This window comes from Halichoeres trimaculatus, unplaced genomic scaffold, assembly GCF_033239565.1.
Source record: "Halichoeres trimaculatus isolate MK-OKI-2021-1 unplaced genomic scaffold, fHalTri1.1 fHalTri1_scaffold_6, whole genome shotgun sequence".
Taxonomy (NCBI): domain Eukaryota; kingdom Metazoa; phylum Chordata; class Actinopteri; order Labriformes; family Labridae; genus Halichoeres; species Halichoeres trimaculatus.
The window spans coordinates 8,567,547-8,588,612 of NW_027437184.1; the positions used below are offsets into that span (position 1 = coordinate 8,567,547).

The 21,066-nt window shown below is 39.4% G+C and overlaps 1 protein-coding gene across 2 annotated transcripts in view; it reads right to left on the reverse strand.

Annotated features, from left to right (window-relative positions):
- Nucleotides 1-803: 803 nt before the first annotated feature.
- clip2 (CAP-GLY domain containing linker protein 2) overlaps nucleotides 804-21,066 on the reverse strand; it is a 52,611-nt gene continuing 32,348 nt past the window's right edge. Inside the window, exons 9-18 of one of the 2 annotated variants that reach the window (XM_074672060.1) lie at nucleotides 19,378-19,428; nucleotides 16,457-16,795; nucleotides 15,740-16,315; nucleotides 15,601-15,658; nucleotides 15,105-15,188; nucleotides 12,937-13,093; nucleotides 6,875-7,034; nucleotides 5,931-6,119; nucleotides 4,119-4,178; nucleotides 804-4,027 (exon numbers count right to left, since the gene is read on the reverse strand). In XM_074672060.1, coding sequence (XP_074528161.1) covers nucleotides 4,016-4,027; nucleotides 4,119-4,178; nucleotides 5,931-6,119; nucleotides 6,875-7,034; nucleotides 12,937-13,093; nucleotides 15,105-15,188; nucleotides 15,601-15,658; nucleotides 15,740-16,315; nucleotides 16,457-16,795; nucleotides 19,378-19,428 — 1,686 coding nt within the window. In that variant the 3' untranslated portion in view covers nucleotides 804-4,015. The remainder of the gene's footprint in view (nucleotides 4,028-4,118; nucleotides 4,179-5,930; nucleotides 6,120-6,874; nucleotides 7,035-12,936; nucleotides 13,094-15,104; nucleotides 15,189-15,600; nucleotides 15,659-15,739; nucleotides 16,316-16,456; nucleotides 16,796-19,377; nucleotides 19,429-21,066) is intronic. The other variant, XM_074672061.1, reaches the window with a different exon arrangement.

Below are 21,066 nucleotides of genomic sequence, written 5' to 3' on the forward strand. Positions count from 1 at the left end.
GCATGCAGATTATATTTTCAGTGCTTGTTCAGAGTGGATAAATAGCAGTTGCATGCGTTTTCTTACTTTTGCAGCTATGCTATTTTGTCAACAAGGATATAAATTAAATTAAGGGTAAAGTTCAAATCAAATGTGATGATAGAATACATTTTACAAATGTTTGTAATAATTAATTTCTATTTACTCCTTTACTTAAAACAGTAGTTTAACCACAAATTTAACTCAAAACATTACATTTAAAGTATTATTAAAAGAAACAGCGTGTCGCTGCATTACATTTCCAGCACTTTCTCCTTGACTTTGCAAATAATTAATCACTTATTTATATAAATGTCAGCCTCATAACCAGTCTGCCCTCTGGCAAAGAAACTGGGGCATGTGGATAAGACCTGACATTTGCCAACACCAACAAGAAAAGTGATATGTCTGGAGGTTAGAAATCCACGGATTGTAAATAAACACGTAACGCCTGGATGTTTCATCTTCAGAAACTTGGCCTCTTTTCTCCACATAAAAGATTTTCTGCCTCCACTTCGGGTCAACATTTACCAAATATTTACTTGAAATGAGGACAGGATTTGTGAAAGACTTTATTTCAGCTTGTATGTGTAGCTGAGTAATGAATAAATAGTTATGGTTGCTTTCAGAGTCACCTGTAAAACCACCATCCCTTCAGTGGTGTGAAATCCAGCACCACTCTTTTAAAGCATACCTATCCTCTTTGCTTTTTTTCCACAAAAACAAACATACTGAGGTGACACAAGAATGAAAGACAGTGAAATAAAACACCAGCAGCCCTTGCCAACATTGTTAATATTTAATGACTCAATCTCCGAAACCATTGCAGCAATAATCCAAAGGGTATGAACCCTCCAGCTGAAAAGGCCATGTACAATATCCAATGAAAAATTTCAGCTTTATCCGAGCTGACCAGCGCCTGCCCTGCATGTTTTGCTCAGGAAACCCAAGCTTTTCATGCTGCTCACCTCGGTGTAATGTCTTCTGTGAAGCAAAAGAAGCTGCAAACAGGTTCTCTTAGTTTAGTCAACACATGGATGGAACAATACCTGGAAGACTTATCGTATAAATTCATCATTTTGACATGAAATCCAGATGTTTAATGAAACATCTTACATCCATTGTTTGGGTTCTAGCTCCTGTGACAGCCCTTCAGTATCTTAACAAAGGTGAGAAACGTAATCAGAGGACATTTAAATACAGCGTTTTAACGGACTCAAATAGGGCTGCTATCTTGTACCATATGTAATTAATAACACTAGTTTATCACTGGAGTCTGTTGTGTTTTATGGTCCAGCGTAAATCAAACAGCTGATAGACAGAAAAAGAGAGAAGGGTATATTTGCAGAGGGTCAGACAGAAAGGTGAACACAAAAGTCTGGGACGTTTCACTATATTCATTCTATAAACATACAGTCACATGACTCAGAGCTGAAGTCAGAAGCCCTCTTCCCCCCAGGTTCATTCATAGTCATCTACAGACCCAGCAAGGAGTCCAGCGATGTGTGATGGATAAAAACCAACAATTTTGGAAAAAGGAGTTTAGTGTAATACCAATTTAAAGCTCCTGTGAGATTTAAGTGATGCCTCTTTATGACCTACAAAAGCCAAATAAACCATTAGCGAAAACATTCAAAGTTTCAGTTTTCTGATTTTGGATGCCTGAAACAGCTGTGAGGGCTAAGGTGTAAGGCAATGTAACTCACAGCACAGACAAGACTTGAAGACATTTTCCACAAATAATTATGATGAGAAGATACATCAGTGTTTTTGTACTCAATAAAAAAATACAGTATGAATAATTTTTCAATCATCAGTTTCCCCTTTTACCTGCACTTTACACATTAGCTAAACTTTTTTGGAATTGGGAATATCTTGTTTATGTTAAACCAAACTTGCGGGTCAAAATCAGCAAAGGTACAGCAGTTATCACTTTGTCCAAAGGGGGCGCCAAAATTACCAAGGCCATAAAGTTTTCATAGACCGAAGGATCAAACCATTTCAACAGGGAACCGTCTGTCGAATTAGTTATTAAATATATATTAGTTATTATTATTGGTTATTAATTTATTAAAAAGCTGCACAACAGTTCACAACTTGTTAATAAGTTGCACAACAATTGCAAACATGCCCTGAGGGTTGGTTTACTCATCTAACACGATTTGCTTTGTGTAGTTGTGTCAATTTAATCAAAGAATGAAGGAAGTATTTTCATTCTTTGAACCATTTACAGTACCCACGATAGCTCAGTTGGTAGATCACTTTGCTTGGGAACCGGGGGTTGCTGGTTTGAAGCCCGGCTTGTGCTAAGATTATAGGGTAGGCAATGGTTAGTGCTGCAGCCTCACAGTAAGAAGGTCTGTTTGATTCTGAGTTGGGTCGGTGGGCCTTTCTGTGTGGAGTTTGCATGTTCTCTCTGTGCATGCATTCTTTTTGGGTACCCTGGCTTCCTCCCACAGTCCAAAAACATGCATTTCAGGTTAACTAATCACTCTGAATAGTCAGTAGGTGTGAGTGCACGAGAGGTTGTCTGTCTCTGTGTCAGCCCTGTGACTGACTGGCGACCAGTTCAGGGTGTACCCTGCCTCTCGCCCTAAGACAGCTGGGATAGGCTCCAGCCACCCGTGACCCAGCACAGGATAATGAATGAGTAGTTTAGACATATACAAGCAAAGTTTTGTTAAAAAAGGCTCTTTTAAACACAGAGTGTTAATTAACACAACTGCTGTTGAAGTATTACTCGTGCATAAGTAGTGATACCACAGTGCAGTTATACAAGTTAAAGTCCTACATTCAAAATCCTAAACAGCACAAATACAGAGTTATTAAAAAACTACAATCTTGGATCATAAGTAGACTTTTTGTTCTGCTCCACCTAAAACTGTTTCAGAAGAAGGAAATATTTAGTCAGGGTATTAAAGAGTTGATTTTAATCTGACAGGAAAAAGGCTCTGAACAATTTCTGTTCCCAACTTTATAATGACAGAGAGGAAAAAAAGACTTCGGCACTTAAAAAAATGATAATCCAAAGAACTATTTTAATGGCCTGAGAGGGAAAAAGGATACTTCTTTGTATTTTGGTGTAAAAAGTCAAATGTTTAAAACATAATGGAAAAATGGACTCAGTTTGAAAACAGTTCAACAATCAAATTAAGGCCGCTAAAAAGAGTGTTGGTGTTACTTAAAAACATGTTGTCGCAACTTCCTTAGCTCATGTAAGAGAATGTTGATTTTGGCGCCCCCTGTGGATAAAGCGGTACCTGTAATCGCTTGGCAGATCTTGTCCTGTTCACATTTAAGAAGTGTTTACTAATAAAATGTTCTCATTTTCTTTCTGTTTTAAGTGAAAATAAGGCTAATAGTGTCACTGACTCGTGCAGGCGATACAGAAGCATCAGTATAAATTTCAGCACCAGCTGAAACTTTCTCACAGAAGTTTTGATGTCATCAGTAAGCTATTGATTCTTTCACCAGGTTTTTTATTTGAGTGATAAATGAATTGGACCCCCTTAAAAAAAGTTTCCTACCCGAAGAGAAACTCAGAGTTTTACTGGCCAAAACAGCTCACCAATAAAAGATTATTACAAAGCTGAGGAGCAACGTAATCATAATAAATAAAGACAAAGACAAAAGACCCATTTCTTCAGTTCTCTGGTTAGTCATCCAACAGCTGTTTCCGCCCTCCAATCACAAACTTAAAGAGTCACAGAGTCACCAGCAGACTTCAGACTTTCTAACTAGAGTAAAGCATTAGAAGTTGCCATATTGTTTCTTCTCAGGAGCTGTATCAATAATATCTCTCCACGTCCATGTCCCGTTTCTTGTTTATATTTTGTAGTACTTTAAGCGGTCTTCTTGATTGGCTAATAGAAGCGTTCTGCAACAACACGAGATTCACTGTTTTGGTTTTAACTGTAAACTGAAATTTTTCTTCAGGTGTCCATCACAGAATTTGAAAGAAAGGTGTCCCAGTTCAGTCCGATCTCTTCTGCTCGAATCAGTGTTGCTCCTGAAAAGCAAAAGAAGAAATGTTAAAGGCTTAAAGGCAGCACTCATACCACAGTCTTTATGGGTTTGTGTTGTTAGAAAAAAATACCAACATCTTGAGTGCTGTCTGCCTCCTGATGATGAATACCATTGGCTGAATTTGCTCCATGGGACTGAAAAAAAAAACAAAATTCACGTCAAACATCCAATTTTGTATAAAACTATTTCACATAAGTATGTATTTATTCTTTTACTTTTTAAACTGAAGATTTTTTTGATGCTTTGGTCTGCATGGTAAACAGCCTGAGTTTCAGAAAGGCTGGTAAATCGTAGGTGAATAGAGCGTGGTTACATTTTTCATTTTACAACCCACTTAGGAGAAAAACAACACGTTTTTTGCATAACAAAAGCCTTGAAGGACATGTTTTTAACAAGAAAAAAGCTGTTTCTTTGAAATGTGACAACTAATAATTTGATGCATCTGATGTTTGTGTGACTGTTAATGAGACAACAGCCTGGAGATGTTACTGTTACAGACAGTTTTTCCCTTGTACTTGAATGACAGTCAACTATACAACAATATTTTCCAATATAATTTTAAAAATCGCCATTTTCTCTTTTTAGATATGAAACAAAAAACAAAAGGAGGTTTTAATTCTGTTCATAAAATCAGCAAAAAGGAGCACACACACCTACACAAACAAGCAAATCAGTCCGGTCTGATATATTGCAAGGACGTAAAGGTTATTTGGGGAAATCTGTTGTGGTTTCAAAATCTAGGAGATAAACTTGTGTTGTTGTTTTGGAGAATTTTTCAAAAACAGAAATTGTTTTTTTAACCTCCTCCACCAATCCCCTCCCCTTGGGCCTCTGCATGGTAGTCAGGAGGATAACAAACTAAACATTTAGGGGCACATTAAACGGAATGGTGCAATAGGTAAGATGGCGTTTCAACTTAAAGATAAAAAGCATTAAGATGAAGAAAAAAAGAGAAGACAACATCATGTCATAAAATAGAAAGTGATTAAAGGATAGAAGCATAAATAGGATCAAAGGAGGTCTTGGGAACAAATAAATAGTTGAGCAGCATTAAGATAAAATGCAAATGGGAAATATTAATAAGATAGATACCATGGAATTAATTACACTGAAATTAAAACGTCATTAAAAGGTGAGTCTATAAAGGTGATTTTTAATAAGAGATTTGCGAGCCTTATCTCCTCAGGAAGGTCGTTCCAAAGTCGAGGGGCCAGGGTGGAAAAAACATGATCACCTTTTGATCTAAGCCTCGACTCTGGACCGACCAGAAGAGCTACAATTGAGGATCCAAGGCTGCAAGATGGCTTGTATGGTGTCAAAAAGAGGCCATCAAAAAGAGGCAAGCAAATGAGGGAGACATATCATACTTCTTGTGCACACCTCACCCTGTACAGTGTTTTTAGTGCTCTAGTGTTTTCCTATATTCTCTATTCAAACTGTTTTATATTCTTTATTCAAAGTGTTAATATTCTCTATTTTTAAACTGTTTATATTATCTTTTTAAATCTGTTATGCATCTTGACTCTAAGAGAGCCCTGCACAAGATTTCTTTTGTGTCTGGACTGTTGGTCCATGTACAAATAAAAAATAAAAACCTTGAATCCTCATATCCAAATGAGAGGGGGAAACGTGCCTCACTACACGATCTATAGGATCACTACATCCCGCAAACAGACACTTAAAAACAGCAATTTTAGGGGAATTATTCTCACTTTGCTCTGTGTAGAAGGCAAGAAATGTGACATACAGTGCTGATGTATGTAGCTTAAACAGCGCAGGTTTTGTCTACATGCTTAAAACTATCGACCTTGTGTGTGAGCTACTCAGCCTCCAGGCTACATTTCAAAGCTGAATCTGAGAGGGCGAGTATTTCTCTGCTGCTTTACCGGGCTTTTCTCCGGGTGCTTGCGCATGGCCAGCACCAGCTGGTCGACCTGCTGGTTGTGTTCCAGGGCGTTCCTCAGGGCTTCCTCGGTGTTGAGCAGCCGCTGGCGGAGACGGGTCACCTCTGAGTCCAGGGTCGAAGGGTCCAGCATAGAGTACCGCCGGTGGTCCGGTGAGGAGCGTTCACGACCCTGAAACACACAAAGAAGAGGTGGATGATAGCTGACGGCTGCTCTTAAATCATTCACATTATGCTACATGGATGTGATTAACATCTGGATAACAGGTTTTGATACGCACAAGAAGGACATGTTCTCATATTTAAACATGAACAGTTGTCCTCTCAGGGTTTATCTAAATCTGGCTCTGAATTTACACAGTTGAACCAACAGCTGCCTTTATCAAAAATTACCAAGAAGACACCAGAACACTACTTATGCAGAGCGTGAGGTGTTTTTACACAGCATAATGAATGCATATGATACATAATGCTGTACTAAGGCTTCTGAATCATACATTAAGTCCTAAATTCTTACAGATGTATAATCTGTGCAGCAGAAGCAAAGTCATCCTGATTTTGACTCTGACAGCATTTTTTTTTTAAAGATATTCCTCAGAATTTGACAAATTTGTTTTGAAATTTGAGGAATGTGATTGTGTTTTTAATTTCTCAGTTAGATGACAAAATCTGTGTCGCACTTTCTTTTTTGGGGGAAATGAAGCAACAAGCTTAGCTCAGAGCCATAAGCATATTTAAGTATTATTAGACTGCGTATCCAAATTCATGTTAAATATCTTGGCCAAAATTGCCCTCAGATAACAGATTCCCAAGGGAAAAAGCAAAAATACTTCATTTTTAATTTATCAAATTTGGATTGCACAGAAAGAAACAGAAAGAAACAGAGTAAATATCTAAAAAACTAAAAACGAGCTCATCCGTCCTCACCAGCAGAAGTAGCTTCTCGCGCAAAGTCTTGATGTCATCCTGAAGCTTCTGCTCTTTGACCTTCCACTCAGCTTTGTGCACCTCTCTGCTCAGGTCTTTCTCCATGTCTCGGGAGTGACGATGCGATTCTAGGAGTAGCACTCGTAGCTCATTCAGGCTCCTGAAAAAAAAAAGATATAAAATATGATTAAAATAGCAGCTAACCCTTTTACATTCCATAATAGAGCAAAAATTAGAACCAATTTCCCTCAAGAGCTTTCCTGGCTTGGCCGGCCTTGACTTGTTGCGAACCTTAGAGCAGTAATGAAAGAAATGCAATGCCCATATCCATCAGGGATTGTACGAGCTGTACATCTGCTTAGACCTTGTACAAAGTTCATTATCATTTAAAAGCTCACCAAACCATTATGAGAGTAAAATGTTATCCAGTGAGGCCAGAGGGGATTGTGGGGGCCGCCTCAGCTCTGTGCATCCAAAACCGGTTCTTGGATGGATGCTCAGTTCTCACAGTTGAACTATTTGTACATTTCAGCAGAAGCTGTTTGGCTCTTTGCCTGCATACTAATAAAACTAAGCAGGATATACAGAATGCTAGACTACAGTTTTCTATGAGCTGTATGCTATATGCTCCTCAGAGAGCATTAGTAGGTCCAATTTCTGGCCTCTGGAGTTGGCTAATTTCAGATTTCATCTGATATAAATAATAATGCGTGTTGGTTTATAAGTGTAGATTGTTAAAGTTGGCAGATTTCTGAAGTTAAGCTCACCATCACACAAATATACAGCGATAATAAGTCAATGCTGAGGTCATGGCTTGTTTCTGCTGCCCCCTAGTGGAGGAACAGGTTCAAGTGAATCATTACTGATGCAATATCTTTAATTACACTAAAGTTGTGAAATTCTGTGGTGGGTAGGAAAGGAGTGAGAACACCAAAGTTTGCAAAAATATCTTCACACTTTGGTGTGTCTGGCAAGAAAATTTACAAGCTAATAGCTTTTCCATCAAAATTAATGTTTCCCAGATGCATTTTTTAACAAACGTTTCTTCACTTTGCCCAAATAAAATCATGGGTTGTGATTTATAAAAAGCAAATAAATTCAATTTTTGTCAGGTCTGTCCACAAGATGTGAGATAGCTTTTAAAAATTTCTGTTTTTGAACAGAGGTTGGGGAAGTTATTTCTGATACATTCAAGGCAGTCAGGGAATATGGATTAGCTTTTGTGACACTTTGTCAAGCAAATTTGGTACTCCAGTTGAAATTTTTGAAGATATTTGGGGGAGTTTATGCTTTAATTTCGAAAGAACAGGCGAGAGAAAAAAGCAATAGAAAGGATAGCGTGGAATAAAGGAGTGACAAGTGGGACAGAAGCTGCAGGTTGGATTTAAACCCAGGCTGTCTGGGGCCTTATAGGGCTCGCCACCAAAGCTGCTCCATGCAATTTTTTATTTTCAGTTGGAGTTCTGGATCTAAAACAGACTACAAGCTGAAGTTACATGCATATATCAATGAATAGAGATGAATAAATGCAACTGCTGCTGAAAGTGCCTTCTTTTGCCTCTCATACAGACCGTTTCCCTGCATTCACCAAAACCTGCTGGCAATTGCCTGGAACTATTCAGATCATAAGTGAAATGTTACAAGGTTCAGTTTTGAACCCCTTGTTTTTTTAATTATAGGATCATCATTAAAATTTAAACAGTAATACATAAGAATATAAATATAAATATAAACATAAGAACACAAAACAGTTGTTTAGATTTGCTATGAGAGATGCTTAAAGTTTACTGATCAATAAACAAAAACCTGAAATGATAAATTAGTTTTTGGACTTAATGTCTTTAATCAAAGAGGACAGGATAGTGGACAGAGCAGGAAACGGGGGTTGATATGTGGGAATGTGGCCACAGGCTGGATTCAAACCCGCACTTCATGGAGTGTGACCGAGACCATTAGACCATCTGTGCACCCTGAACTGATGAATTAAGGTATTGATGCTTGTGATCTAAAGTTCTCCTGACAGGAAATGTCAGGAAACTCACCTCTGTTTCCAAATGCTGAGGAAACAGAAAGAAATAGTGACCACAGCACTTTCAGTATTAAAATTCAGTCTCTGCACACGCAAGAAAGTAAACATGACCCCTCCCCAATTAAACACATTAAGCCAAAACACAGAGGTGGCCAACCAGTCAGAGACCCAGAGCCACAAAAATTACCTTGGTACTACAAAGAGCCACATCACACATGCGGTCTTACAAACGCGCTTCCTCTCACAAATAAACAAAATGACAAAAAGAAAATCAATACATTTCTATCTATCTATCTATCTATCTATCTATCTATCTATCTATCTATCTATCTATCTATCTATCTATCTATCTATCTATCTATCTATCTATCTATCTATCTATCTATCTATCCATCTATTCATCTATCTTGGTAGATAGCTATGAGCACATGAGCGATTGAGAGGAGCGCATGTAGAGAAGAGAAACCGAAACTTAAGTATAAATCTCATCACTCAAGTATTGATCAGTACTGATCCCAACTTAGGCATCAATATATCAATATTTTAGATTGACCAGCACACCACTACTCATAACAATATATAGATCTGTATATATTTTTTTAGGAATGGACCGAAAGCTGCACACCAAAAGGCAAAGAGCCACACGCGGCGCACAAGCCACAGGTTGGCCACCCCTGCCCAAATATATAACACCTGCAATCAATAGATATGACTGGGTAAACTAAATCATTTTCTTCTTCTAGGAATATTAACATCTCTCCTCTGCATTGTTTCCTGTCACACAGCAGTGGTAAGATTTGGTGTCAGTGTCTCCATTGTCTGCTTTGAGCTGGTGTTCCTGCTTGTTTCCTCTTAAAGTATGTCGCAGACTTAAAAAGCAGCGGGGGCATAAAAGAAAGCTAATGTTGCTCCCATCAAATAGCACTAATGCTTTATCATTTTATTGCACACAACATAATTGCTGTCAAGATGATGCACAGAAAACGCTCCAGCTATCACCAGAGGCACTTATTTTTAGTGCCTTTTAGCGTTTAGTACCATCAAAACCATCAATAATGTAAGAACTGCACCACATTAGATTGCCAGTAATGTAATACAATTAGAGCAAACTACGAGTCCTCCAGCACAGAAAAACACAATGACTGAGTCCAAATGTGAGCTTTATTCAACAGGGCTTGATCCTGTTGAATAAAGCCCTGTGTGTCTGTAATGACACTGTGACAACTTTAACTTCACACCCTGCTGGTTAAATAATGACCTCAATTATCAGAGTTTATCTCAGAGTGGCCAGATTTGGCTGCACAAGCTGAGAAATAAAAGTAGAATTGATGGTTTCAGAAAGGAGAAACTGAAGTGGGAAAGAGCTGAAGACATGAAAATGAAGCCGAAGTAGATCCACTAAAGCTTCACTAAACTACTTTTGGACTGTGCAAAGGTTACTTGTATAAAGCTGAAGCCCTGGACTTTCTGCAGAAACCCAACAACTCTTACAGCTGACATCTGTAAATTAATGTATTCATCATGATATGAAATGTAAAAATTTTGACAGCATTTTCATAAAAAGGTAAATGTTAACTTTTACAGGAATAATCCTGCTTAATTGTCACTTCTGGGCTTCTTTACATGTGCGTCAGTGTCTGTCTGCCTCAACCCACTCCTCAGCAATTTATTTTGATGTTTTGGTTGTCTCTGGACATTTCTGGGTGGAGAGTAGATGTGGTTACCTGCTTGTTGATTAGCAAATGGAAGATGCTATCTTGAGTGGCAACGACAGCAGGGAGGAAGGGAGACTCAACCACAGTGAAACAAAACGTCAAACGGATAAAGTTTTTCCTAAACGAGGGTAAAGCTTGGCCGACTTTCACTTGCTTTCAGGCATGAGAGCAGCTCGGGCTGGAGAGTGACGCGAGTTAGCTTTCTGCTAACCAGGTATGCATCAAATACCAGTGATTAGCTTGTGCTGACATGCTAAATCAGGCACACGGCTCTCGTAGAAACCCAATGCTACAGGTGTTTGCTGGGCTGGTGAGTGTGTTCACATGGTCGGGTAGTGGTCTGCTGCCACTGGCACTGATCCAAGGAGGAGGAGTCCAGTTTGAATTTTGTGTTTACTAACAAGTCACAAAAGTTCCTGCAGACCCTACCTTTAAGCTATAAAATGATGTGGAAAAATAGATCAGAATGCAGGATAAGGAATATTTGGGGCTAAATATGTTGTTTGAAGTTCAAAAAAGTCCAAGAATGAAGATCAATCCTGATCCTGCCATAAAAAAATCATGACATATTTCCCCATATTGCCCCCTAATGTAGATAATTTTACAATTTTTGGAGTGCCGTTTTGATTTAAATTGCGATTCTTCCATATTTTCAATTTTTAGTTTGCTTTTTTAACACCAGCCCATATGACGGAGTTAAATGATGATGACAATGTCTACAGATTATAGAAGGAGCCATATTTTCCCTTAAAATGCACATCATTTGAGTCAGAGAGAAACATTTCACCCTCTGCTGGAGAAAAGTGGTAACTTTTTTCTAATCCAGTTTATAAACAAAGACTGAAATCAAGAATTTGAATTAAAAAAACAAAAAACAAATATTTTTTTGACAAAAAATCCTGATTTTGATACTGTCAAACAAACAATCCTAAATTAATCGATTTTCAATTTTTTCCCCCTATCCCAACCACTTATCATCTGGTATCTAGAAACATTTGAGGGACAGGTTAACTTTGATTTCATTAGCCTGTTATGATTCATTCATTCATGAAGACACAAGGATGTCTGACTGAAAAACTGTGTGTTTCAAATAGAAACCACTGGAAGAAATATCTGGCAAAAGGAGCATTCTTAAGTTACTTTCAGGTTGTTTAAAATGTCAGCGAGAGACGCTGGTGTTTGGTCATTTTTACAAAATCAAGTGTGGCCCACTTTGAAAAAAGTCTGGACTACACTAGCTTGAAGTAATCATGAGTGGAATTTTTTTTTCTCAAAGGAGGAAAAAATGCAAAAAGTGATAAAAATAAATGTTCCAAGCTTAATCATAATGTAGCTTTCAAGGGTTTTTAAAAAATCGACCTGCCAGACACAGAACTGTTGAAGACACCCACAAAACTCTGAAAGCAGACTGCACAGCTGAGAGGGAAGAGAACGATGTGTCAACATAAAGTTACACTTTCCATTTTTAATTTCAAGATATTTCTCTGTCTTCTTACCTCTGTTATCCCTGCTTTATCTAACATTACTTGTTGATAAATTATTCCCCATAGTGTATAAATAATTATTTCTTAAATTATTTTGCTTTACTAATCTTAGGCCCCTTGAGGTCCTGAGTTTGATGCTTTTAATAAGCACAACACATGAACAATGTAAAAGGGAAATATCTCAAAGAGAATCTGGAGTTAAAATTCATCTCCTGCTACAGCTTCAGGCTTCTTCACTGAAACTTGCTGAACTCATCTCATCTTAGAATATATTTATTAAGTTAATTACTTTCTGTTTTTCCTTTTATTATGTGTTTTACTGCAGCTGCTGTAAGCAGAAAACATTTCCCTGAGGGACAACAAAGTTTTGAATTTAGGAGAACTCCCTGCATACCTGCATTTTAGAGCGTCTGTACAGGGCGGTAAAATTGGATTCTGCAAATGCAACACTGGTCCTTGTAAGAGAACAACTCTCAGAATAACAGCTCAACAGAAAGCATCTTTTTATTAACTGTGCTGTCGGCTCCAGTGGAAAATAAAAGCTCTTGTTGTAAATGCTGCTGATTGTAATGCGTCTCCTGGCGAGGCTGATAAGCAGTATAGATTTTATCCTGATGAAACATTACAAAATGAAATAGTGTGACAAACATAATATGTTTCAGGTTGACAATATGAACAATTAAATCAATACTCAGCCTGTGGGTTCCAGGTCCATTATCAAATTGATAACCTGATGTGTTTTCATGCATCGTGTCTGGATGTGAGCAGATGTGATTTGTCACTCCCTGTAAGTGCTGCTGCAGATTGTATAATCCATAAACTATGTCTGCGTACCTCTCCTTCTTCAGCAGCTCCTGGCTGATGTGGACCAGCTGCCCAGAGGCATCATGGGACTTCTTGGTCATGGACTCCAGCTCAGCTTCCACACGTGTCTTCTCTCTGGTCAGGGCTTCGGCTTTCTTCTCCCCCGAGCGGACTTTGCTCTCCAGAGCTGGTGTGAGAGACAGATGAAGTTATTTAGGACCATACAAGAGCAAAATGACACTGACTACAGCAGAAAACCAGGGATCTAACTTTGAGTTTAAGGGAGTCTTTTGGTTTTTTAGAGGTGAGGTTGTTTCAGTGTCTTGTCAATAGTGGATCAGCCACAAGGGAAGCCTGTCAGCTCAGCCTCTTTATTGACAAACCAGTCAGAGACCTGGAACTGGAGCTCAGCTATCAACTCCTGCAGACTTGGGATCTTTCTCCAGTTGACACAAAAGTTTCTTTAATCTGTCTTTTTATGATTTCAGTCTCTTTCTTCTGTTAAAAAAGGTGTCCTCTTGTGTCAGCAGTAAACAGCGTGTGATCATGGCTGTCAGAAACTGCTACTTTTTCAGTTTGATTGAATTCCTGTCTCTTTCAAAGCTTGCAGACCAAACATCTGATCAGAGAGCTGCAGGCGGAGAAACAGGCGTGTGTCGCGTCTGTGAATATTGATAAGACAAGTGGGCTTTCTGACAGCAAAGTTAAGCTCTGAGAAATTTACTAATTTAGCAAACGCTCACAAATACATCAATGGTAAAATTCCCCTTAGCTTCATTTGAAGCTGCAAACATAACAGAGCACAAAGTCTGAAGTTCTCATTTTGTTTGATCCAGGATTTAAAACTAGTAGCAGGAACTTTTCAATCAGGATCCTGACTGAAAGGAAGGTCTAACTTGGTTCTGGGGACATTTACCTGAACTGACAACGCGGGAGAAACCGCTTCGGTTCTTTGAAAGTAACCTAGAGAGCTGACAGTTAAAGCTACTTTTCACTGAAATTATGCTTTAAAAAGAAAAGTTAAAGCCATCAGTGCACAAATACTGAGGGGTTTTCATTTGGCAGTACTGCAAAGCTTTTTATTATTTATCTGTACACACTGTTTTTGTGAGTACTCCGAGGCTTACTCCCTGTATATTAAAACCTACCTGTCTAACACTGATTCCCAGCTTTAAAATATTCATTAAAGAGGGGGTATTGTGCTTTTCAGGCTTTATATTGTCCCTTTGTTAACCCCGTAGAAGCTTAGAAAAATTGTGTGTTTTAGGGCTCTCTGCTCCACAAACCCCCTTCCTTCTGATTAGCTAGCTCTGTGAGGGTCTGTTGGGATTGGGATGAAGGCAATACCTTGGTGTTTGAGGCCCGCCCTTCCAAAGTGTCATGCGATGACCTCATAATTTCAGCAAGTCTCACGAAGATTTTGTTTAGAGCTGTTTCAGGCAGATTCAGAAATTTCTACAGGTTTAAAATTTGGAAAGGCATAACACCCCGTCTTTAATCAAGCGTCTTTAGCCGCGTTTGCACCAAGCAGTCCGGTTTGGTTCATTCCGGTTTGGCACCGTTTGGCACAGTTAATCCTGATCCCATTTGCGTTTCCACAGCAAACTGTGCCCTCTTGTGGTGGGTGGTATGTAAGCCGGATGCCAAAAGACGCAGCTGTTAAACAATAGCGTGACGCCGTAGCAGTGCAACACAGTTTACCCCGCTAATAAATCCAAAAAGAAAAACGCGACAGTAAACAAAGAGCACAGATGGAAGACATGCAGCATTTCGTCCTCTCTGTGATTGGCATGTAGCTCTTTGATACAAAGTGCAATAAAGCTTTTGTTTCAGAGAAGTCTGTGTGCCGCCAGGAGAAATGCAGCTTCGCCTTCCGAGAGTGGATCGGTTCAGTCTGGCACCCATATGAAAGGGTGCCAAAAAGTGGGACGGCTCGTCTCGTTTATTTGGGGATCTGTCCTGGGATAAGTCACAAAATGCATGCCGTACCGAGACGAAACGAACCGGTCTGCTTGGTGGAAACGCGGCTATAGTGAAGTGAGACACCTTCAATTTGTACTAACAATGAAGGTTCTAATTTTAAAAAAATTCAGTTACGGAGCTGATAAAACATTCACTGTGTGAAAAACAAAACTTGTTGCAAGAACTCAAACATTAAGTTAAATAAAAAAACAGTTTAAGATGAAAACAATATTTACCTCCAATCTGAGATTTGAGGCCTTCGACCTGGGACGTAAGAGTTGAGACTTCTTTTTCCCTTTTCAGCAGCTTCTCCATTGTTTCTGGTGAAAGATAAAAAAACACTTAGAGTTCAAGAAAATTCCATAAACAGTCTTTAAATAAATGATGAGCCTATGATAAGAATCAGGAAATTACTTTATCTGCCACCTTAAACCTTAAAAAAGTGTTTCTTCAAACCTGAGAAAACTCAAACATAAGATTTTAAGTTGGAAAACTCTTCTCTGCAATGACACTCTGAATTTGCAGGAATCAAACAACAATATAAAACTTTAATGCATCTTGATGATAGAGACCACACAAAGGTAACTTTTATACTTCTCCTTTGAAAAGCTTATAGCTTTAAAATCGTGGAAGACTGAACTGTGTTTAATTTACCTCTGAGCCATTCCTGAATTCACTGATGTATGACTTAGTATGGACTTATTACATGTGGATATTGTGGGCGTTTCTCACCTTCAAAATTCTGTTTCAGCTTCATCTTCTCGTCTGATATTTCGTTGTCCTCTATCACCTGAAGAGGAGAAAGTGTTAGTAAAGATAATCTTCCCACAAAGCAACAACAAGCATTTCACCACTCTCCTCAGCCTCTCACATTTGCGTCGTGGGATGTGTAGCGGTCAGACTGGATAGCCTGGAGCTGGTTGGCCGTCACCCTCAGCTTCTCCTCCAGTTTCTGGATCTCCTCCTGGCTCTCTGCCTGAGCTTTCTGTAGAGCCTGGTAGTCGGTCATCTTCTTCTCTGACAGCTCCAGTCTCTCTCTCAGCTCCTCTGTGCTTCTGTCCCGCTCCATCTGATGCTTCTCCATCTCTGCCAGCCTCTGCTCTGCCTTCTGTAGCTTATCTGTGGTCTCTTCCAGCACTTGTTTTCCACTTCTAGCCTCAGCCTCAGACCTCAAAGCCTGGCTTCCCTCTGCAAGCTGCTCTTTGGCCTCCTGCAGGCGAGAGCAGAGGTCTTCGCGCTCCTTGGTGAGTATGGCAGCTTCAATTTTGTGTTTGGCTTTCAGATTCTCCACCTCCAGCTGGTGCTCCAACTTCAGACTCTCCAGAGCGGCTCTCAGCTCCTGGGCATCCTGCTCCTGACCCTCTGGAGCTACATGATCACTGCTCAGTGTGGCCTTTAGCTCCTCCAGGGAGCGCTGGTGATCGCTCACTAAAGTGTCAAATTTAGCCTGCAGAGGAAGGAGAGAAGAATAAAAGCTTATGCAATAAATGTCAATCACCCACAGTGATTCATGAGGTAAAATCTTCAATTTCCATTGCACACACTTCTTGTGCACTTTGTATTTCATGTAAATAAACCAGCAGTATACCTTCCAGGTGTCCATCATTTCCATGTTCTCCTTGGTGGCCTGTTGTACTTTCTGCTTCATCTCACTGATCTCCTGGTTCTTATTCTCCACCAGCGCTTTCAGAGACTCTATCTCCTGCTGGCTCGCCACCGCCGCCTCAAGCTTCTCTTTCAGCTCGTTGTTCTCCTTGTGGTGATCTTGCATGGCGCCCGCCTGCGCGTCAGACCTCTGGGCGACCTCTCCGATGTTTGTTGCGTCCGATCCTCCGAGCTGCGACTGGAGCTTTTCAATCTCGGCTCTCCGGAGGCTGAGTTCCTTCTCCAGCTGTGCGATGCGACTCTGCTCTTCAACCGTGGTTTGCTGATGAGAAAGCAAACAACATCCATCACTCCTGCTGGTTCAGCACCGAAAAGGAAAGATGTTAAATTTTCAAAAGAAGAAACACCAGAAACAGGAGGAATGCCCTGAAAGAGAACCAGGTCATTTTGAAGAGAAATCAGGCTTCAGGAAAAAAGGAAACCAAAGAGAAACCTCTGAAGGTCGTTACAAAGACTGAACACAGTCACATGCATTCCAGTAAACACAAAGTGACACATTGATGATATTATTTTAAACTACAAATTTGGAAAACTATTTGTTCATTTATTAGTGCTATGAAAAGTATCTGTCCCCCTAATTACTCATTTCAAATTTTACAGTTGCAATCTGTGAGCTGATGACAGATTTTTTCTGACAAATGCATCTAATTTTAGTTTGTCTTCTGTAAGGGCTAACATCGTCTGTAATAAAGATAGTCTAAGTAACTTGCATACTACTTTGTTTACAGGGAAATGATGCCTGGAGAGGGAGCTTTAGTTTGGTTAAGCCTGGAGGATGTTTTTCACTTTAAGTCTCAGTGAGGATGATCTGTTTGGTGTCGATTGCAGTGACACCTGTGGCTGGAATCGTTGCCAGGGATAGAGACTCAGGCTGTTTTCCAAACTGCCTACTACATACTGCCAACTGCTTTTGCATGTAGTATGTAGTATGATGGTTCTGTTCTGTTGGGTCTGTTTTGTAGTATACTACTCTGGTTTACTGTTTCAGAAGGCAGAACTACAGCTGATGATTATTTTTTGTTTGTTTTATCTTTAAAAAGTACAAAACATACTATGGGTAGATCGTGACATTTTAGTTTTTTGTTAATCATATCACAGCAGAAACATCATAATTGATTTTTACACCAAAAGTTATATCGTTTATTTAAAAAATTGTGGAAGGGACTGACTTTTATTTTTATAGCTGATGGAAAATCCACTTCTATATAATCCATGTATGGTTAAAAAAGTAATTACTGGTTTATATGGGCTTTAATGCATACAAAGGAGGAAACGCCCCTTTTATAACTGGAATTGAAAAGATTTACCGATGTTTCTTTCTCATCACTTTACTTCTATGTCACGGACTGTCTAATGTTAGTGTTGTTGTATTGTAGTTATAGTGCTGACTCATTCCAGTAGATGGCGGTAATTCACCGAAACCTGCCACCTGCACAGACAAACAGCCTTAGCACTGTGCATTGTGGGAAACAGTATGCCAGTCAGACTGGTTCATTGCATGCTGAGAAATTTTCCTGGATCGGTAGGACATCCGGGGATTTTTGGCATGCTGCAGATTTTGCAAGTTTTCGCATACTGACTACTACATACTGAATTTCGGCCGAATTAATAGGCACAACTAGTAGGCAGTTTGGTTCTTCTTCTTTTGTTCTTCTCTTTAACACTCCTTTTCATTGTTTGAGACAACTTTTACCAGGATTTGTCTTTATTTGTAAATTTGTAGCCCTGTTGTTTGAAATGTGATACGCAAACCTTATAAACCTAGTATTTTGTGTAGTTTCGTGTCCAGAAGGTGAGCAGCCTTTCTGTTCAGCATGTAATGTCAGTGAATCCTGGTTATGTCCTGCCAGTCATTTACCAAGCAGAGCTAATGTAACCTCACTCTTCATTTTGTTGATAGACTCTCAAGTTTGAACAGACCACTGCAGAATAACTGCTGACTGTGGGTTGGAATCAACATTAGCACAAACAGTTTAGCCCCTGTGTTAGCCTTTAGCTCGGGCTGTATCACTCTCCTGTTTAACTTTCTTCTGCTCTGACGTTCTTTCTCTTTCTGATAGTCCAGCTCCAATATCCGCCATTACTACAAAATAAATCCAAGAAACGTTTTATCTTGAGGACAAAGGACATATCTTGTTTCTTACTGCAACACTTTGTTGTTTGGTGTAGTGCTATCAAAGGGACTTCTGGTCTGTGTCCGCAAATGGATTCCACAAGAACCAAGAAACAGAACAACTCCTTGATTGGCAATTTTAGGCTTACATTTAAGGTTTTTGTATTTATAAACACAGAATCTGGAGTCCAAACAAACCTTTTTACTAATTTAAAAGTCTTTGTATCGTTTCTATCACTGCTGATCTAACCACAGAGCCAGAGAATCAATGTGTCACTGTCCAAATATTTGTGCAGCTCCCGCTTTATGCAAAGAAGAGTTGAGAGGAGAGCACAGCCAGTCTCTGATCATCTAGAAGCAGCCGAGCAAACATAGGAAAGCTCACACACACACACAACTGTAAACATCCTCCGCACGCTGACACAGCAGACCCACTCACGATTGCAAACATCCTACACACATTTGCCTCCAATTGAAACACAGAAAGAGAGATTAAGAGGGAAGACCCGCTGCACGGTGCACAGGTGTTAACGTCATTCATCTGAAGAGAAACAAAAACAGATCTATCATCTGAAAGTGTCTGAGAAGCATTCAGGTTTCAGAAACACACAGAGGTAAGAGAGTAAGGACAGGTGGATGCCCTCGATGGCACCTGAGGTCGATTTGAAGTCAAGAATTGAGATAGCTCAGCGACGGATCAAAGCCAGAAGAAGATCAAATCTTTTCTTCACCTTGGTTCTCTTACCCAACCTCACGGATGCTGCACCATGAGAGCATCTTCCCTGTTGGCAAAAGCAAACCTTACTGCATGTGTACAAACCCAAGGTTTAAGAATCAACATGTACGGTTTCATTTGAGACTCAGCAGTCTAGATCTAAGGCGTTTCCTCTGTCTTCTTGCTGCAAAAAAAAAAAACGTCTTCAAACTCATAAACATTGATAAAGGAGGCATTTTTGTCGTGTTATATTTACATCACTGCTCAGAAAGATTCACATAGATTTACATAAAAAGACAAAGCACAATGTAAAGAAATGTGACACCACAGAGAGAAGGAGAGGTTGAGGAGCAGATGTTGTGGGCTATTTTCAGAGGCCAATATCTCATTTTAAGCTTGGGTCAACATTAGGAGGATTATTACTGTGATCAAGGACACGAGGGGGAAAGAAATGAAGGAAAGGACACAGCAAATGAAGAGGCCTCAACTCAGTCTTTCTTGCTATGAAAGACATTTTAAGAAGAGAAAAGAATTTGGTCACCAAACACTTTACATACCGATGTATATCAGACATTCTACTAATTATTCCTGCTGTCTTTGAACTTACTGTGAATATTTGTGAGTGAAAACATCCAAAAGTCTGTTTTCTTGTGGTCCTTAGACCCAGACTACTTTGCAGCACTCTGTTTCCTGATGGTCATTTTTGTTTTTGAAGGTTGTGTAAAACATCAGAGTGATTACCTCCGCCAAGGAGGTTATGTTTTTAGGAGAGTTTGTCTCTTTGTTTGTCTGTGAACATAACTCAAAAAGAAACAAACAGATCTTGATGAAATTTTCAGGAAATGTTCAAAATGGGATAAGGAAGAAGTGATGAAATTTTGATAGAGATCCAGATCGCCGTCTGGATCCAGGTTTCTTTTAAAGGATTCTTTATCATTGTGAGATAGGGCCATTTTCACCATATGTGTATATAACTCAATGATAAATGGTCGGATTGCTTTGCAAAACAATAAAAGACAAGGTCACCATAATTTCTGACAGGTGTAAAAGTACGATCCAGATCCTTAACATTCTGGATACTAAGATCCAGAATATGAAATATGTGCTGGGTCATAACAATTTTCAACACTGTCAAGTAACAAATTATCGTACAAACCTGCAGCTAACACCAAATTGTAGCAGACAGTCTGCTGAAAGGGAGTATAACATTAAAGTAAGACTAAAGTCTTGCGTGACAATCACAATATGCTTGGTGGAGGTCTGTGCTCTCTGAGTGCTTTTGTAGTTTTAGTCTGTTTCACACACAGTGAAAAACTTCTCACCCAACACCAAAAACACTGCAAGCTGCAAAAACTATGTTGACCTTATTGACAAAAAAACAAACTGCACTATATGGGGCAGAGATTTTGGGCAGAGGGCTCAAATTTTTTATCCCCCTTAAGTCAAGTATTTGACTTTTGCAAGAGCAGGGTCAAGCTGAGGAAAGCTAGCTCCAGTTTTATCAAGGAGAGACAAAAAGAAGGAGAAAAAGACACACAGAGGAAGAAAAGGAGTCATATAAAGAAAAAACAACTGAACAGTCAAATGGGAAAGAAAGCCCTGAATTTGTAGTGTTAATACAAGTAAAGACTTTGAGGTAACTAATCCTAAAACAAGAGCAGCTGAAGATTAAATCTGTTTGGAGGGCTCTGCAATGAAATACAGT